General features: G+C 29.3%; 1 protein-coding gene across 4 annotated transcripts in view; it reads right to left on the reverse strand.

Moving 5' to 3' along the window:
* Positions 1-18,955, reverse strand: part of LOC126748198 (pituitary homeobox homolog Ptx1) — a 67,826-nt gene that overhangs the window by 33,053 nt on the left and 15,818 nt on the right. For 3 of the 4 annotated variants that reach the window (XM_050457260.1, XM_050457261.1, XM_050457262.1), the window contains exon 2: positions 13,996-14,353. In XM_050457260.1, the coding sequence (XP_050313217.1) occupies positions 13,996-14,269 (274 nt within the window). In that variant the 5' untranslated portion in view covers positions 14,270-14,353. The remainder of the gene's footprint in view (positions 1-13,995; positions 14,354-18,955) is intronic. The other variant, XM_050457263.1, reaches the window with a different exon arrangement.

Below are 18,955 nucleotides of genomic sequence, written 5' to 3' on the forward strand. Positions count from 1 at the left end.
AAACAGTACAGGCAATGTCTCAGAACATAAAAAGTTTGCTCAAAGACATGGAAGAAATTAAAAACTAATTTCAAATGTTTGGAATAAAATTGAAAATTCCTTCAAAAAAGCGGAATATATGAGTAATTACTAAAATTCCAGGAAGAAACTCAAACGGAGTTCAAATGCCTGGATTTATTAAAAAATAACCTTCAAAGTCCATAGACACAATAAATGATTCAGTTTAAAATAAAGGTTTTCTTCCTTAGAATGCCAAATAAGCATTACTTAATTAATGAGATACCAAATGGTACTATTTTTTACGATCTTTTAACATTCAAGTAATTTGCAATTTTAGAGGGTTCTTTGGCGCCTAACATGTGAACATTTTTTACGAATATCTTGTTTTTTAGCGAGTTTTGCCTAAAACCTTAAGTGTTAAGGGGTTTAAATTGGAACTATTTTGTACGATTTTTTAACATTCAAGTAATTTACAATTTCAAGGGTTTTCTTGTCACCCAACATGTGGTTTTCTCCTGCAATTATCCTGTTTTTTAGCGAGTTTGACTTAAAATAAACTAAGTCTAACTTCAAATGCCCGTAATAAAATTTAAAATTCCTTCAAAAGCTACAGATACCTGGAGGAAATCTAAGTTGGATTCAAATGCCTGGAATATATAAAAATTATTTTGAGGGTCCATAGACACAATAAATACCTTAATCACCAGGAGAAGACTGAAAATGGCTTCAAAAGCATGAAAGAAATGGGAAAATCCAAAGATCCTCAAAAATTGATCAGCCTTGGTTCTCTAACTTGTAATAGTAAAGAAAATGCAAATTTTTAACTGATTATATCTCACAAATCATCCCACAAGAATACGTCATGTGACTGATAAAATTTCTTCGAATTTCACGTAGAACAAAAAAAAAAGTATACAGGGTGTCTCATTTAAACTAAATAAAACCCTTAGGATCCTTAGACTATTATTGCTATTAATTAACCGTGTAAAAGCAATAAAAATGAAGGCACAACCGCAAAAGCGTTTATCTCCTCGATAAAATACGGCGAACAGAAAATATTTCAAATGCCTAAAATAACACTCTATGTCAAGTACGTGACTTAAGCCAAAACACATCGGGTGAGATACAAAATAAATTGAGCGACTTTATTTTTACTCTGTTTTCTTTCAAAAGAAACATTTTTAACGTTATTTTTTTTTAACGAAAAAAAAAGACTTTCGGAATGCATTAAAATAAAATCGATTTGTCGGCAACCCCGTCGTCTACTGTCATTCGAAAATAAATGACAGAAGTGGCCCCGTCGTAAAGCCAGATTCAACATCATTAATCTTGACTTCCCAAAACGCAAACAAAATAAACTAATAGCGGTCAACCCCTTTTCCTATTATGGCTTGGCACCGATTGCACCCGATCGGGGTTTGGGGGGGTAAGAATATCGCGAACACATCTGTCGATCTGTAGCAACCTTAATCCCTCTATTTGAAAATTTGTGTTGTGCGTCAGTTAATAGCTTTGTGTGATTTATTTGTAAATGAACGAAAGGGGTAAATAAATTGTTATCGAGTTATCTCTTAAAAGCACAAAATGTCACTTTTGGTAAACGTTTTTGGGCGGTTCTTATACTGGAAATTTACGTGAACTTGCTCTTGCAGATTTGTTTATTTCAGAAGTTTATTCATGAAAAAGGTGTCAAATGACTTTATTAGACGAACGTGTGTTCAAATTTTCAAAGCTCTGACTTTCTTGGCTTCGGAGTTATGGGGATTTTGTCCCTTGATATATAATTTGTTTTTAATTTTGTGTTCTTCATTTCTGAGGCTGATTTTATTACCTTAAATAATTTTTAGAAAATAGGGCATCCAATGATTTTATTCGAAGAATCTAAGTTCCAAATTTCACAGGTCCAACTCTCTTGGTTCTAGAAATATTTGAGAAAGCAAAAGGAAATGTTGGAGTATATTCGAAATAGAGATAAAAAATGGCCAGTGTGTATTAACTAGATAGCTAAAAATTACATGGATTTGATAAAAACATCAAATAATTTGGGATTTTAAGCATTTTTTTGGCGCCCAACAAATTTTAATAAAATTTTATTTTTTTCATAGCGGCGTCATGTTATAAGATCAAGCTAGATGATGGTGACTCAAGGACGAAACGTCGAGCGGTAAATCAATCGTCTACTTTTCTTAATTTTAGTTTATGTAATTAGTTATTATACGTATAACTACATAAAAAATAATTTATTAAAGATTTCTTTATGACATAGTTACTTAAATATAAGTATACTTAAATAAAGCAAAGTGCCCTGAGGATGAACAAATAAATAACCAGAATGTCGAAAAATTCAACAAATTCTTCCAGGCATTTAAAATGTTGAGATGCGTCAATCAAGTAAATTGGGATATTAAGCATATCTTTGGCGCCCAACAAATTTTTAATAAAATTTAAATTTTTTGTAAAATTTTAAGGACGGTATGTTATAGGATCAGGCTAGACGATGTTGATGATGGTGACCCAAGAGCGAAACGCCGATCGGTAAGTTAATCTATTTCCTTTCTTAAATCTAGTTTATGTAGTAAATAAAAAAATTATTGATTGAAGTTTTCCCTTGTTATATGAAATTTTTTAATTGTTTATTTATAATTATTGTTAATTTTTTTTCAGGAATGTTTTTTCGTGCCTTAGTGTCCTGAGGATAAGAATAAATGACGAAATAAATAATTTTATAATAAATAAACGAAACGTCGAAATTAATAAGAAAAAAATCTTACAGGCAATTGAGATCTTGAGATTAAGAAAATTATCATGTTTCCTTTAGAACGAAACAAATAAGGAAATGTTGGGAAATATTTAAAATAGACATTGAAAAACTGGTTGTATGTATTAATCATATGGGCAAAAGTTACTTAATTTTGACAAAATGGTAAATAGGTTGATCCAGTAATTGGGATTTTAAGCATTTCTTTGGCGCCCAACAAATTTTATCAATTTTAAGGAAATTTCAATTTTTTGTAAGGACGTCATGTTATAGGATCAAGCTAGACGAGTTGATGATGGTGACCCAAGGACGAAACGTCGAGCCTTAAATTAATTGGTTTCCTTTCTTAACTTTATTTCATGTAACTCATAAAATTATTCTTGAAGATTTGCCCGTGTGATATCAAATTTTATAATCATTATTGATTTTTTTTGGATTATCTTTTCATGCCTTAATGTTCTGAAGATAAAAATAAATGATCGAAACTTAGAAATTAATAAGAAAAAAATCTTCCAGGCATTTAAGATATTGTATTTATATAAATTATACTATACATCTAATTAAATTTAAAAAAAAATTGAAGATTTCACCATGTTATATTAAATATCGTAATTGCTTATTTAATAATTAATTATGAAATCTTTGTTAGTTTCCTGGGGATGGCCAAATAAACGACCAAAACATCAAATAGTCCAAGAGTTTTATTTCCTAGGATAGTAACAGGGTGCAAATAAAAATGTTATGATACTTCATATTTTAATTTGGAATTTTAGGCATTTTTTTGGCGCCCAACAGATTTTATCAATTTTATTAAAATTTAATTTTTTCATAGCATGGCTGGTTTTCATGTTTCAAACATTTGTTTAGGGAAAATGATCAAATATGAATCCAATGTTTTTTTTACGAGAATCTATGGTTCAAATTATAAAATCTTCAACTATGTCGGTTTCCCAAAATAATACCATCAGAAATAGCATATTCAAAATCACTTAAAAACACTCATGTAATGCCTGAAATTGCAGGAAATTTAACTAAAAACCCTACCTCTCTTTTAAAATTTGACTTGTTTAGCGCTAAAAACCTCAAAATTAACAAAAACAGTGTGCATTATACATATACACCCTCACTAAAAACATGACGTCAAAAATTGAACCCTTAAAAAAACTGAAGTTTTCTAATCCGACTCCCGCACCTTGAGTCTCCCATCCGCATCGGCTGTGATGATAGATCGTCGCTGGGGATCGCATAAAAGAGTCATCACTGAACCATTGAATGTTTTATTCCACTTGTTTACGCTTGGCTTCGTTTGATTACCATCATCCTGAGCTGTTGATATCAGAAAATTAACACTTATTGTATAGCGGTGACAAGTGCGTGGGGGCTTGAAATATGCACGTTATATCGGAAGGGTACGTGCTTAATGAAGAAGAAAATAATAAAAATGTACTGCGGGGTTAATTTTGATCATAAAAGTTTCTTTGGCGCATAACATGTGGGTTTTTTTAACAAATATATTGTTTTTTAGTGAGTTGAGAACGATTTTTCACGACATTCTAACAATCATGCAATTCACGATTGAAGATTTACGGACTGAAAACTCTTCTCTACGATGCCCAGTAAATATTGTTTAAGTATTAAGAGGTTTAAAATGGTACGATTTTAACACGATATAGAAGAGTTTTTGGCCCCCAACATGTTTTGTAAACTTTATTTTTTTTTGTTTATTGAATTTTAATTAAATAATTCGAGAGCAATTAAAAAAAATACTCTGGTGATATTATGGGGCTAAAGTATTAAAAGGCAATTTGGCCGTCAATTTTAAAGTCCAAGAGTTTTAATCCCTAGAATAGCAACAGCATTTTTATAAGCAAGAAATTTTGGATTTTAGGCAATTTTTTGGCGCCCAACGGATTTTACCAATTTTATTAAAATTTGATTTTTTTCTGAAGGGTCTTTCGTCATATTATTTAGACGAAGTTGATGATGGTGATCCAAGGACGAAACGTCGAGCAGAATATCAATCGATTTTCTTTCCTAATTTTAGTTTAGTTGTAAGTAATAACTTTACTTATAATTAAATAAAAAAATAACTAAATTGATGATTTCGTTATGTTAAACCAAATTACATAACGGTTAATTTTTTAATTATTATTGGTAATTTTTTCTCTTTTTCCATGTTTTAGTGTCCTGAGGATATCCAAACGAATGAAATGACCGAAACGTTGAAAAGTCCAAAAGTCAGTAGTAACAGGGTGCAAATTAAAATACTACGGTTCAGCGTATTTTCATAGTAAAATAAATAGGGATTTTAAGCATTACTTTGGCGCCCAACAGATTTTATAAATTTTTATAAAATTTAATTTTTTCTTAAGGGCGTCATATTATTTTGATTAAGTTGATGATGGTAACACAAGGACAAACCATTGAGTAGTAAATTAATCATTTTCCTATCTGAACTTTAACTTATGTAATTTATTACAATACTTATAATTAAATAAACAAATAAATCATTGAAGATTTCACCACGTTATACTACATTTCATAATTGTTTAATTATTATTGAATTTTTTTCTTAATAAAGTACCTTGGAAATGACCGAATAAATGATAAAAACGTCATTTATTCGGTCCTATTCCTAGGGAAGCAAGGGGATGCAAAATAAAATATCATGGTATCTTAATAATCAAATAATCTATGATATTTTGGGCGCATTTCTTTGGCGCCCAACAGATTTATTGAATTTTATTAAAATTTAATTTTTTCCACAGGACGTCATATTATTTAGATGAAGTTGATGATGGTACCCCAAAGACGAAACGTCAAGCGGAAGATCAGTGGTTTTCCTTTCTTAACTTTAGCTTATGTAAATAGTAGTTAATTGAAGATTTTACTGTGTTAAACTATTTGCGTAATTGTTTATTTTTTTTTTCTGAAAGCTTTTTCCATGCCTTCTCCTGTCTCCTGAGTATAACCAATAAATGACCGAAGTTAACAATAAAAAATCTAAGGTATGTAATTTTTTTTTCAGGAGAATTATCACAAAAATTACCTAATTTGACAATATGATAAATGCATTCATCAAGGTGAGACTTAAAGCATTTTTGGCGCCCAACAGATTTCATCAATTTTAATAAAATTTAATTTTCTCTTAAGGGCGGCATCTTATAGAATCAAGCTAGACAAAATTGATAATGGTGACCCAAGGACGAAACGTCGAGTGATAAATCAATCATTTTTCTGTTTGCACTTTAGTTTATGTAACTTGTTACTATACTTATAATTAAATAAGCAAATTGAAGATTTCACCATGTTATACCAAATTTGATAATTATTTATCTATTAGTTGAGTTTTTTGCTGAAATGCTTATTTATGTCTAGGTGTGTATTAAAATATTATAATATCTTCATAATCTAATAATTTGGGATTTTAGACATTTCTTTGGCGCCCAACAAATTTTATCAATTTTAATAAAATTTAATTTCTTCTAAAGCACATCATATTATTAAGACGAAGTTGATGATGGTGGCTTAAAGTCGAAACGTCGAATGGTAAATTAATCGTTTTCCTATATGAACTTTAGCTTATTTAATTTGTTACTATACTTATAATTAAATAAATATATAATTCATGGAAGATTTCACCTTCTTATCCCAAATTTCATAATTATTTATTTATTATTTTTTATTAGACAAATTAATTTTTGGATGTTTTTTCATGCCTAAGTGTCCTGCGGATGATCAAATAAATGACCGAAACGTTAGGGAGTTTAAAAGTTGCTTTTCCTGTAGTGGTAATAGGATGCAAATTAAAATATTATGGTATTGCATATTTTCACAGTGTAGTAATTTAAGATTTAAAGCATTTCTTTGGCGCCCAACAAATGTTATCAATTTTAATAAATTTTTATTTTTTTTCTTTCATGCTATACTAAATATCATAATAATTTATTTAGTAATAATTAATTATATTTTTCATGCCTTACTGTCCTGAGGATGACCAAATGAATGACCGAAACTTTCTTTTGGCAAAATCAGAAAAAACATATGGAATCAAGTGTTTGGAATAGACATTGCAAAAATAATTAATTAATTTTGACAAAATGTCAAATGCGGTCATAAAATCCAGGCAGTTCAGGCAGATTATTCACGTTATTTTTTAAATGCTCCAACGTAGTTAGAAAAATGTTTTTAACTGCCTAGAAGCTATAAAAAATTATTTTAATTAAAAGCAAATAACATGACAAGAACTGGAGTTAATAGAACGACTAAAAATGCCTGGAAGAAGTAATTTTAGTCTTCATTGGAAGATATAAATATTGACTTTTCCAGGCAATTAGGGTGATATTTTTGTTCTTTTAGAGTGACAAATTTGCAGTTTGTTTTTTTGAAAACCGTCACTAAACCAAAGTAAACAATAAAAAAATTATTTAATATGTTATCAAAGTGTCCACAAAAATTATGCATTTTTTAAAAGTTCTTTTTATAACAAAAAACATCTTATGACCATTTATAACCAACATTTTTTAAAAATATTTTGGCCGACCGTAAATATTTTCGCATTCACGATGACGTGTAAAAATGATATCACGCTATCTGCGTCTGGTTTTGCGACTTAAAACTATTGGTTAATGTAAACCTCCGTTGCGTCAATAATAAAGACAATAGAATTTAATTACAAAGATTTTATAAAAATAAAACAAGATGGTTATATAATTCGTACATATTTAGAGATGAAATGAACGAAAAACAGTGTGTGTGTGGAGGCTGTTCAAACATGAATTTTATCAAAAAACGCACGAGCTCGCATTGTGTTGCCATATACTTAGCTTGAGCAAATATCTTTTTGGAGAATGCCCGTTTTTCCTCAAATATCACGTATTTGTTCTTTTTTATTAAACATTGTAAAGGAACAGTGTAACCAGCTCGTTTAACGACACTTACGGTTGTGATAACGTTTACGATGTGTTTAATATTACAAATTTTATTTACCCGAGCTAATATTGTAAAAGATAAATGGTCGTATTTTCTTAAGATAAAATTAACAATAATTAAATGTCGTGTTTTTGACTCTGACATTGGTTTTTATTTCTCCTCTATAAGTAAAAACGTGTCAGAATCATTTGTTTGTCAGGTGAACTTATTTGTTCGATTACTAATCGTAAAATGAAAAATTTGCCATCAATAAATTACAAAAAAAAAATATATATATCATTATCAGGAGATAAGAGCCGTTTTAAACAGTAATATAATATTTCAATTGAGCACAGAAAAATGCCGATGACGTCCTGTATCATGATTGATTGAGTCGGCAGTATCTGATGTTACCGATAGTTAGAGGATCGATTATTATTTGTACATTTAATAAATATTCGAAAAATAAATATTTGCAGCAACGTAACAATGAATAACTAATATCACAATCTTTAATTAAATTTATATATTTTTATTTCTCAAGGTTCTGAGGTATCATCATCGTAACACCTTAAAAATATTTAGTTGCCTCCATAAAATCATATTACCCCGCTACGGAAAAGCGGCTATAAATTTTATGAACGATAAAGCATAATCCCCTAATTGATAAAAATTTATTATGAATTAGGAGCCATATATCTTAGCCCGACTTGGACAAATTTTTTTTTTTGTTTTATGTGAAAGGTGAGAGTAATCAGGTTTTAATTATTTTCGCAAATTTAGGAGAAAATCAATGTATTTTTGAAGTAGAAACGGTTTTTTGCACAGCAACTTCACATTTCTAGGCAGTATAAAAAATTATTTATTTATTCCAGGCAGTCAGATGGAGAATAAACTTGTTTTTCCAGGCAATTTCACTTATTAATTATGTGTGCCAGGCAGTACTTTTCCAAATAATTTCACATGTCTAGGCAGTAAAAAAAAATATTTATTTATTGCAGGAAGTCAGATGAAGCAGAAACGATTTTTTTCCAAGCAATTTATATTCAATTCATTTTTTTAGATATTCTAGGCAAAGTTGTTTTAAGCAATTTCACATTTCTAGGCAGTATTAATTATTTCCAGGCAGTCGAATGAAACAGAAATAATTTTTTTCCGGCCGTTTTTTCAGGTATTTTAAACACAGCTTTTTCAAGCAGTTTTGCATTTCTAGGTATTACAATAAAAAACATTTATTGTTTCCATGCAGTTAATTATAGAAGAAACGATCTTTTTCCAAGCAATTACACTCGTTTCTTGTCAGTTTCAGGCAGTGCTGTTTCAAGAAATTTCAATATTCTAGGCAGTATAAAAAAATTATTTATTTTTTCCAGGCAGTCAAATGAAGAAGAAATGATTTTTTTTCCAGACAATTTTAAGTATTTTTTATGTGTTCAGTGCTTTTCTAAGCAATTTCACATTTTTAGATAGTATAAACAAAATATTTACTTTTTCCAGGCAGTCAGATGAAGAAGAAACGGTTTTTTTCCAGGCAATTTCACTAATTTTTTTTTACGTATTCTAAGCAAAGGTTTTCCAACCAATTTTACATTTCTAGGCAGTATAAAAAGTAATTATTTATTTTTTCCAGGCAATCATATAAAAAAAAAGCTTGAGTGAAATTGTTTAGAAAAAAAAAATTTTTTTCTAGGCAATTTCACTGATTTTTTTTATGTTCAGTATTTTTTTAAGGAATTTCACATATCTAGGTAAAATTAAAAATATTATTAAAATTTTTCCAGACAGTTATGTTCAACATGCAATTTTACTCTTTTTTCAGGCAGTGATTTTCCAAGCAATTTTACATCTCTAGGTAGTATAAGAGGTAATTATTAATTTTTTCCAGGTAGTCAGATGAAGAAGAAACACTTTTTTTCCAGGCAATTTCAATTCAGTTAATTTTTTTAGGAATTCTAGGCAGCGCATTTCCGAGCAATTTCTCATTTGTAGGTAGTATAAAAAGTAATTATTTATTTCCAGGCAATCATATAAAGAAAAAAGATTGAGCGAAATTGCCTGGAAAAAAAACAATTTTTTTTCTAGGCAATTTCACTGATTTTTTGTATGTTTAGTATTTTTTTAAGGAATTTCACATAACTAGGCAATATTAAAAAAATTATTTAAATTTCTCCAGACAGTCATGTTCAACATGCAAAATCACTCTTTTTTTGAAGGTATTCCAGGTAGTGCTTTTTTAAGCAATTTTACATTTCTAGCCAGCTAAGAAAATAATTTTTCCAGGCAGTATCATATCACAGGCAGCACGTTTTTTTTCCAGGCAATATCACTAATTTTCTTTAGGTATTCTAGGCAGAGCTTTTCCAAGCAATTTCCTTTGCTTGTTACAAAAATTGAAATTAGTCGAATTCTTTTAATTCAGCCCCAGTGCCTCATATCGTTTTTTTTCAAGTCGTTAAAGTGTTTATTTGATTTTTCAGTTAATTAATATTTGCCAGGGATCTTGGACCACCATGCAAATCCTGCAAAATATTTATTAATTTCACGAATAGTTAAAGTAATGTTTATATATTTATGTTTTGATAGCCTTAGGATAATATTATATTAAGTAAACGGAATAAATTACAAATGACTGTTAAATATATAAAAGAAAAAACGACCTGGACTGCCTGGAATAAATATATTATTATTTAAATTAACTGTTTTAAATCGAATATATGGAACAAATTAAAGATGAATTTAATGGCAAAAAATGAAAATCTTTACTCCTTAAAAAAAAGAAAGAACGATCTGGACTGCCTGGAATAAACAGGTAATTATTTGAAATCTTAAAATATTTTAAAATTTTCTTAAAATCCAAAAAACTTTTTGAAAAATTAAATTTTTTAGTCGATTTATTTAATTATATAAATGTTCAGCTATTTTTCCCATTTAGTTTAACAGTGAAATCAGATTTTTAGTAGGATTACCGGTTTATTCAAAAAAAAATCTTAAAAATTAACCTCTAATAATAATTAATAAGTAAATTTATGGAAAAATTTGCAACTTCGAGTTTCGTCCATGTAAAATTGAATTTTTTCAGTTAAAAATAAATACTAGAAATCCGGCTCGAAGGACCAAAGAAAAATTTATTTTTAGGACTAAAGAGAAATATTATTTAAGGTAAAGGATCACAAAACATGTGAAGACGTCTGTACAAAAACCGGTACAAAGGACCAAAAAAAAGACCCTTAATAACTTAACAGATAAATCAAATATATGCTACAACAAACGCTTCTGCCAAAAACTAAAAAATTATCGATCTACTAAATCACAATACTACACTCATAGATCACCATAACGCTTCCCTATTTACAATTACTCATTCAAAAAAATCGAATAAACCATAAAGCAAAATAAACTAAACTTTAAAACCGCCTTAATCTCGAATTAGGCCAAGTCAAACAAAAAAAAATTAATATCATCGAAACCTTAAGCAGCATGGGAAAGCGGTGGAAAATCAAAAAAAAAATAAAAAAAGCGCGCATTGCCGCTTCCTTGTATCACAACCTGATCCGCTCTAATCTTCAAATGTGCTATCAACTTTTATACTATAATTCCAAAAGCATAAATTTAATGATCCGTGTAATCCAAAGTATTACACGCCTAAGCTGAATCCAAGGAAAATTAATGCATTAGCTAATTTTCTTGTCGCGATCCACTCAAAACGTTTTAACGAGCTCGTAATTCTTTTGAGGCGGAGACCTTTCATTTTTTTTTTATTGGTTTTAATGGTTATAAAATGGTTTTTTGATGTCACTATATAATATAGCCTTTCAGTAGGAACGTACTAATCCTGTTTTTGTGTTTTTAAGTTTTATCATTTTAAGAAACCACTTTAATCTCTGTTATGATTATTTATATAAAAATTGCTTATTATATACTTTAATTAAAGCAAAAAGGTATTTAGGAGTTGAGTATGTTTGTCAAACAACACTTGTAAATCACTCTCTGAAGGCCGATTACAACGTCGTCACACGTGGCCTTAGGAAACTTGATTGCCGTTATTTCAAATCACATATAATTTTAATATTCCCATGAAAATACCCTACAACTCATAGAAATAATTCCAGAGAGATTCAGAAATTAAATATTTTTTTTGCCCTTTGAATTTCAGGCGTCCGTTAATTAAAAATCATAACTTCAACAATTTTGATGGGCTTAACTCGATATTTGGATATGTTCAAAAATACATCACAAGCTATTGATCTACAGAATTGCATTAATTTTTGATTAAATTTGTTTATATTTCTGCAGTTTGAATGTCACTGAAAGATGAAAATCACTCGTGTGTGATGTTCTCGATCGAAATTTTTGTCACCTCTAACTGAAAAAACAATTCAAATTTTTGAATTATTTCAAAAATGTTTTTTTCGCAATATCCTAAAAATGAGACCTGATCAGAACAAATCAATGTAATTTTCGGAATCAGACACCAAAATAATCTAAAAAACATATTTAGAATTATAGTACCAATAATTTTTTTTATATACCAGTGTAATGAATGCATTTAAATTAAAATAATTTTTATATACGTATAGCTTTGCATTTAATTATACACCTTTTAGACATTTTTTAGTGATGCAGGGCCTCTGTCTACGTACAAGGCTTTTATTACTACAATTTCAATATAAAATTGGGTGAAAAATAGTACAAAATATTAATAGGGTATTTTGCTGTTTATAAATGTTTTCTTCCAATTATCATAATTTTTGCATTTAAATTAAAGGGACACATTATATTTATGGGATTACAAAGACTAAGTTAAATATAATATAAAATTCTTAAGTTAAAAGTGTAAAATAAGCATAAAATAAAATATTACAATAAGCACAATTAAAAAAAAAATATATAGTTTGGAAAAATGCTGTAAATAATTTTCCAGGGTTATTTGAACTTTTTGGTTGTTTACCTCACTTAAAATTCACTTCAACTGCCTGGAATGTTTTTTTAATTATTATTCAAGTAGTTCATAAGTTTCCAGGAATTGGAAATCATTCTGTTTTTTATTCCAGGCAGTTAAAATAATTCTTAAATTCGTCCAGGCAATTGAAAAGGTACCTTTTTAATTCTTAAACTCCGATTTTTAAAAAAACCTATTTTTCTTACTTAAAATACTTTAACTGCCTGAAATATTTTTTTAATTAATGTTTAAACATTTTTAAAATTTTCAGGAATTTGAGGTTACTAATAGGCCGTTGAAATAATTTTTAATTTCGTCCTGGAATTTGAAAAGGTAATTTTTTAATTGTTGAATACAGTTTTTTGGAAAACTCAGTTCCTCCCTCTTAAAATTCACTTCAACTGCCTTGTATATTTTTTTAATTATTATTCAAGTAGTTCATAAGTTTCCAGGAATTGGAGGTCATTCTGTTTTTTATTCCAGGCAAATAAAATAATTTTTAAATTCGTCCAGGCAGTTGAGTAAGTATTTTTTTAATTCTTGAACTACGATTTTTAAAAAAGCCCTGATTTTCTTATTTAAATTACTTCAATTGCCTGGAATATTTTTTTCAATTAATATTTAAACAGTTCATAACTTTCCACGCAGCTGATATAATTCTAGATTTATTTCCAGGCAGTTGAAATCACTTTTATTTTGTCCAGGAAGTTGAAAAAGTTCCTTTTTAATTCTTGAACACAGATTTTCAGAGAGACTCTGTTTCCCTCGCTTAAAGTTCACTTCAACTGCCTGGAATATTTTTTTCAATTAATATTTAAACAGCTCATAATTTTCCACGCAGTTAATATAATTCTAGATTTATTTCCAGGCAGTCGAAATCACTTCTATTTCGTCCAGGAAGTTGAAAAAGTTCCTTTTTTATTCTTGAACATAGATTTTCAGTTTTCCTCGCTTAAAATTCACTTCAACTGCCTGGAATATTTTTTTAATTACTAATCAAATAGTTCATAAGTTTCCAGGACTTTGAAATATTTTTTAATTTTGATGTGTATTATTTTTATTTTGTTTCCAGCAATATATTTAATTTTTATGGAAAATAATTTAATTTTAAGTTTGAATTTTTCCATTTAAATTAAAACACCTTGGTGATGCGTGTTTTCAATTGCCATTCATAATATTTATTTATTATGAAGAGTCCTATTAGCCATAAGAAGCGCTAGTGCGAAATGCTCTAATTTTTGGGATGATATTTCCAAAAAATATTAATAAATCTTCCCATTTTATTTAATTTAATTTTCCATTAACCTATCGTACTACACTATGACGGTTCATCGTTCATAAAGTGAAAATCTCCCTACATAATCCTCCCAAATCAAAACGTACTCACCACGTTTCAATTTCTCCAACGGTTCGTGATGTAGCGAGGGAGTGTGAGGCACAACTCCATGATGGTGAGGCGAATCATGGCTGGACACATGATGACCCAACGAACCGGAAGTCATGATACCGGAAATAGCTGAGTTAACCGAAACAGCGGAACTGACGGAGTCGTGGAGGTGATGGACCCCATGGAGATCCGAGTTTGCCGAGGAAGTTGTCACTCCCGTCACCAGTTCTTGGAGGCAGAGAGCTGGATCGGACAATTGTTCTATCCGGTCCATTAGTCTGTAGGATGGGACGGTATCTAAAAGCGTCGTCGTGGTGGTGGTTTGATTCACGATGTTCTGGAATGTACTGGGATCATTCTGCAAGAAAATTATTAAAATTAGTCTAGAGTTTTGGTCACAGGAGGTCAAACCAGGGATTTTTAGGAACAATTAATTAATAAATGAATAATGCCTTTTATTTTATAGTGTTTTTGCAATAATAATGGACAAAAGAATAGTAGACACTGGTGAAATCTAGCTTTCTGACAGCTACTATACTGAACCAAGTTATGAGTGCCTTATATTTTTTAAAATTCACAAAAAAAAACTATTAAAGCAAATAATACAAGTGGTAAGATATTCAAGCTAATATCTAAAAAACAACCACTAAACAAATAAAATATTCATATTATATATTAATGACATGACAGACACAAATATTTCTCGTATTTTTTTCTTTAAATTGAATTATCTTAAGGTTCAGGTGTTTATTGGGTATCCGACTGTAAAAGAAAACAGTGTTGTACTAAAAGCTACCCTTAAATAATGTACCATCAGAATTAAACCCATACAAAAAAACCTCAATAATTAAATTGACTCAATAGTGGGCTCTCGCATAATATACGCACTAAAAGAATTTAAAATAATTTTTTAAATGTTTGTTTTAAAGATGTCCGATGATTAGTACAATTTTAATATAAAATTGAGTGACCAATAGTACAAAATATTAATAGAAAATTTTTTTAAAAAACGTTTTTTTTTTTTTTTTTTTTAAATAAAAGAACTCAATAAATCTAGTTTGGACAAAATAAAATCAAAGTGTTTAAACAGTATTATACTTACAAGCTAATAAAAGCACTTAATAGAGTCTAATTCCATTAACATACAGGAGAAAAACGATAAAAGAGTAAGAAAAAAAAGAAAAAAATAAGAGAAATACAATACATATTTAATTTACGGAAGATTTGTTGCTGTAATTAAAGTTTACTACTACGCGAATGATACGCAACTATATTACTCGTTTTTTAAATATCTTCGGCTCTATTCCCTTAGAGCATTCTCTTTATATAAATCCAAGCAACTATTATTTGTTAATATTTGGTCCTAAGTATGATATGCACATTATAAAAAATCAAATTAATGTTAGAGCAGGTGACGTGTTTTTAGAAACAAAGGAAAATATAAAAAATCTTGGTCTTATTTTTGACAGTTAATTAGGATTGTTGTGAATTAGGATGCACTATGGATATCTAAAAATAGATGTAGAATCGGGTAAATAAACATATTTGTATAGATAATCTATATCTGGACTTTGCTTCTTTTCACAATAGTACATATATTGTATACCACTTGTTAAATTGTAAAAATAACTTACTATTACTATCATAATATTGTAAATTGAGATCTTTTAGTGAATAAAAAGCTTATTTTAGGTAAAGGGGAGAGATTAATACTTTGATATCTTGTTGCTGTAAGTACCTGAGGTCTATTTTGTCTAATTTTATTACTGCATAGGAGGCTAACCACTGAATTTATGTAAATATGTTGAATTTGAAAAACTCCTGCCTCTTCAAACAGGTCAGTTAATACTTTTTGTGTGACTACAGATTCTGCCAAAGTTTTATATAGTGACAAGATCTTTATTTCGGTAAAACTTCTTAAGATGTAAAATTTATGTAACCGATTTTATTTACTACATAATCAATATGAATATCCCGTTTAGGTACACTATCAAAATATACTATTAACAGAATCAATTCTAGTGTTACACTAGCAATTATGGTAATTTAGATAATCTAAGAAGATTGAAAGAAGACTGAAATGAAACCAATACTTTATCCTTGATATCATTAACTCAGCTTTATTTTTTAACATAAATTCAGTTCTTTTTCCAGGCAGTTGAGTTTATGATTTTTGAATGAATTGGAAAATTATGCATAAATTCATAATTTTTTTATTCTAAGGTTTCCACCATGCTTTAATGCATCATTTCCCTATTTAAGGCAATGTTGCCTAGAACTTAAAAAATCATGCGACTATACATCCCTAGAATTGATAGATTATGTGCTTAAAAATTCTAAATATGTTCAACTGCCTGGAAGAAACCCTATGCTTAAGGGTTTGGAACAATCAAATATACATGTGTAAAAGTCCAAGTTTCAGGCAGTGATTCATAATTCTTCTATGTAAGCATAAATCAGCTTTACCCAGGCACTTAAATATGAATTTATGATTTTTTTTGAACATTAGTTTGACAATTACGCATGGATGCGTTATTTTTTTTTATTCTAGGCTTTTTACCATTCTTAATTCATGGTTTTCCTATTTTAGGCAATGGCGTCTAGAATTTTTTAAAATAATATGACTATGCATGCCTATAATTGATAAATTATGTATAGTTATGTGCCTAAGCATCCTACATATGCTCAAATGCCTGGAAAAGCTGGATTTTTAATTAAAGGCTTGGAATGCTCTAATGTACATGAATGAAAAAATTGAGAAGCACCATTGAACCTAAATTCATGATTTTCTTAGTTTCAGGCAGTAAATTATTTATTCATGATTTTTTTTATTTAAGCATAAATTCAGCTTTTTTCCAGGAAGTTGAATATGAATATTTAATTTTTAAAAACTGAACATTTGTTATTGAACATTATTTTACTATTCTACGTTATCCACCATGCCTTAATGCATGATTTTTCTATTTCAAGCAATGGTGCCCAGAATTTTAAAAAACCTATTACTACGCATGCCTTGAACTGTTAAGTTATGCATAATGATGTACCTAAAAATTCTAAATATTCTCAACTGCCTGGACAAAACTTGGATCTGTGCTTAAGGATTAAGCTTGCTCCAATATATATAAATGAAAAAATCAAAAAGTACTATTAAACATAAATTTATGATTTTCTTAGTTTCAGGCAGATGATTATTGATTCATGATTATTCTATTTAAGCATAAACTCAGTTTTCAGTTAATTTCTGATTATTTTTGAGGGAAGTTGAACAATATTGTCAAATTTTGCAGTATTTTTATGATCTAAGCCTTCTACCATGCTTTTATGCATGATTTTCCTATTTCCTAAATATGTGCGACTGCTTGGAAAAAACTTGGATTTATGGTTAAGTAAGATCCTTTTCAGTACAATTTTAATATAAAATTACGTGATTAGTAGTACAAAATATTAATAGACTTTTGTAGAATTTAAAAATTTCTTTGTGCTCACGTCGCGCCACTGTAAAATTCCTAAATTTATCACAATTTTTAATATTTAATTTAAGATACTTGTGATGCAAAAGACCTTTTAAGTACAAATTTAATATAACATTATATGACAAATATTACAAAATATTAATAGATTTTTGTACTATTTGAAAATACTAAAAATTAACCTGGCCACGAGATTAAGTAAACAAATAAATTATACTTGCCTAAAAACGCAGTTTAAGATAACTTATAAAATGATACAAAATTAACGTTTTACCCATTTTTATATCTATATCATTACCCTATTAAAATTTAATAATAGGATAGTAATAAAATAATTCTTTTTTTATACAGGGTGGCTATTTGAAAACGAAACAGAGCCTATTTTGGGTCCCTCAGAACATTTGCGAAAAAATCCTCGGACCGGTCAATTTTAGGGCAAAGCCCTAGCGGGGGTGACAAGGGCCCTCAAAATTTTAAATGGAACGGGGGGTCGAGTGATACCTTATTTTGAAGGTATTTTTATGTGGATTATAACCCTAAGGTTTTAAATCGTTACTATTTGCCTAGTCGATACAGGGGCTAATAAAAGTTACAAAAAAATGTTAAAAAGTATAATTTGAAATAAAGGGCTTAAAGATAAAATCAATCAAGTAAATGTTCAAAATATTGGCCTTCGACTTCCATACAATAATACAGGTTTTGTTCAAACCTTTCATGTACATTTTGCAAAATTCCTGGGGTGATTTGACGACATTCATCAATTATTCTTTGTCGCAAATGGTCTAGCGATGTTGGCTGACTAGCATAAATTTTAGTTTTTAAATGGCCCCATAAAAAAATCCAACGGACTTAAATCCGGGGAACGAGGACGCCATTCAATAGCTCCTCTTTTTTCAATCCATTGTCCTGGAAACGTTTGGTCCAAATATTGACGAACCCTTGCAGCATAGTGGGATGGCGCCCCATCTTGCTGAAATACTAGACGATTTTCCAAGTACTCGTTGTTATTTTCTAGTATCTCCATTAATGCTGGATGAATTGTATTTTCTAATAACTTCAGGTACATCTCTCGTGTTAAATTGCCAGGTAAAAAAAGGGGCCTACGAAAAATGCCAGCCCAAACATTTAATTTTTCAGGATGTTGTGTATGCACCTCACGAAATATTCTGGGATTTGAATCAGCCCAATAGAGACAGTTGTGACGATTCATAGTATATTCACGTTTAGGAAAAAGGAGCATTCGTCAGAAAAACATACATTAAATAGAAAGTGTGCATCATTGGCGGCTTGTTCAGATATATTTTCACAAAATTGTACTCGCCTATCAAAATCGTCTTCGTTTAGTTCTTGTACGAGATGCATTTTGTACGGATGAAACTGGTTTTTTTTTAATATCTTCTGAATGCTGCTTCTCTTAACCCTTAATAGGGCAAGTTTTTATTATTAATTAAAAAAATATTTTCGCATATTTTTTTCTCTATTTATATCAT

Source organism: Anthonomus grandis, chromosome 22 (genome assembly GCF_022605725.1).
Source record: "Anthonomus grandis grandis chromosome 22, icAntGran1.3, whole genome shotgun sequence".
NCBI lineage: Eukaryota > Metazoa > Arthropoda > Insecta > Coleoptera > Curculionidae > Anthonomus > Anthonomus grandis.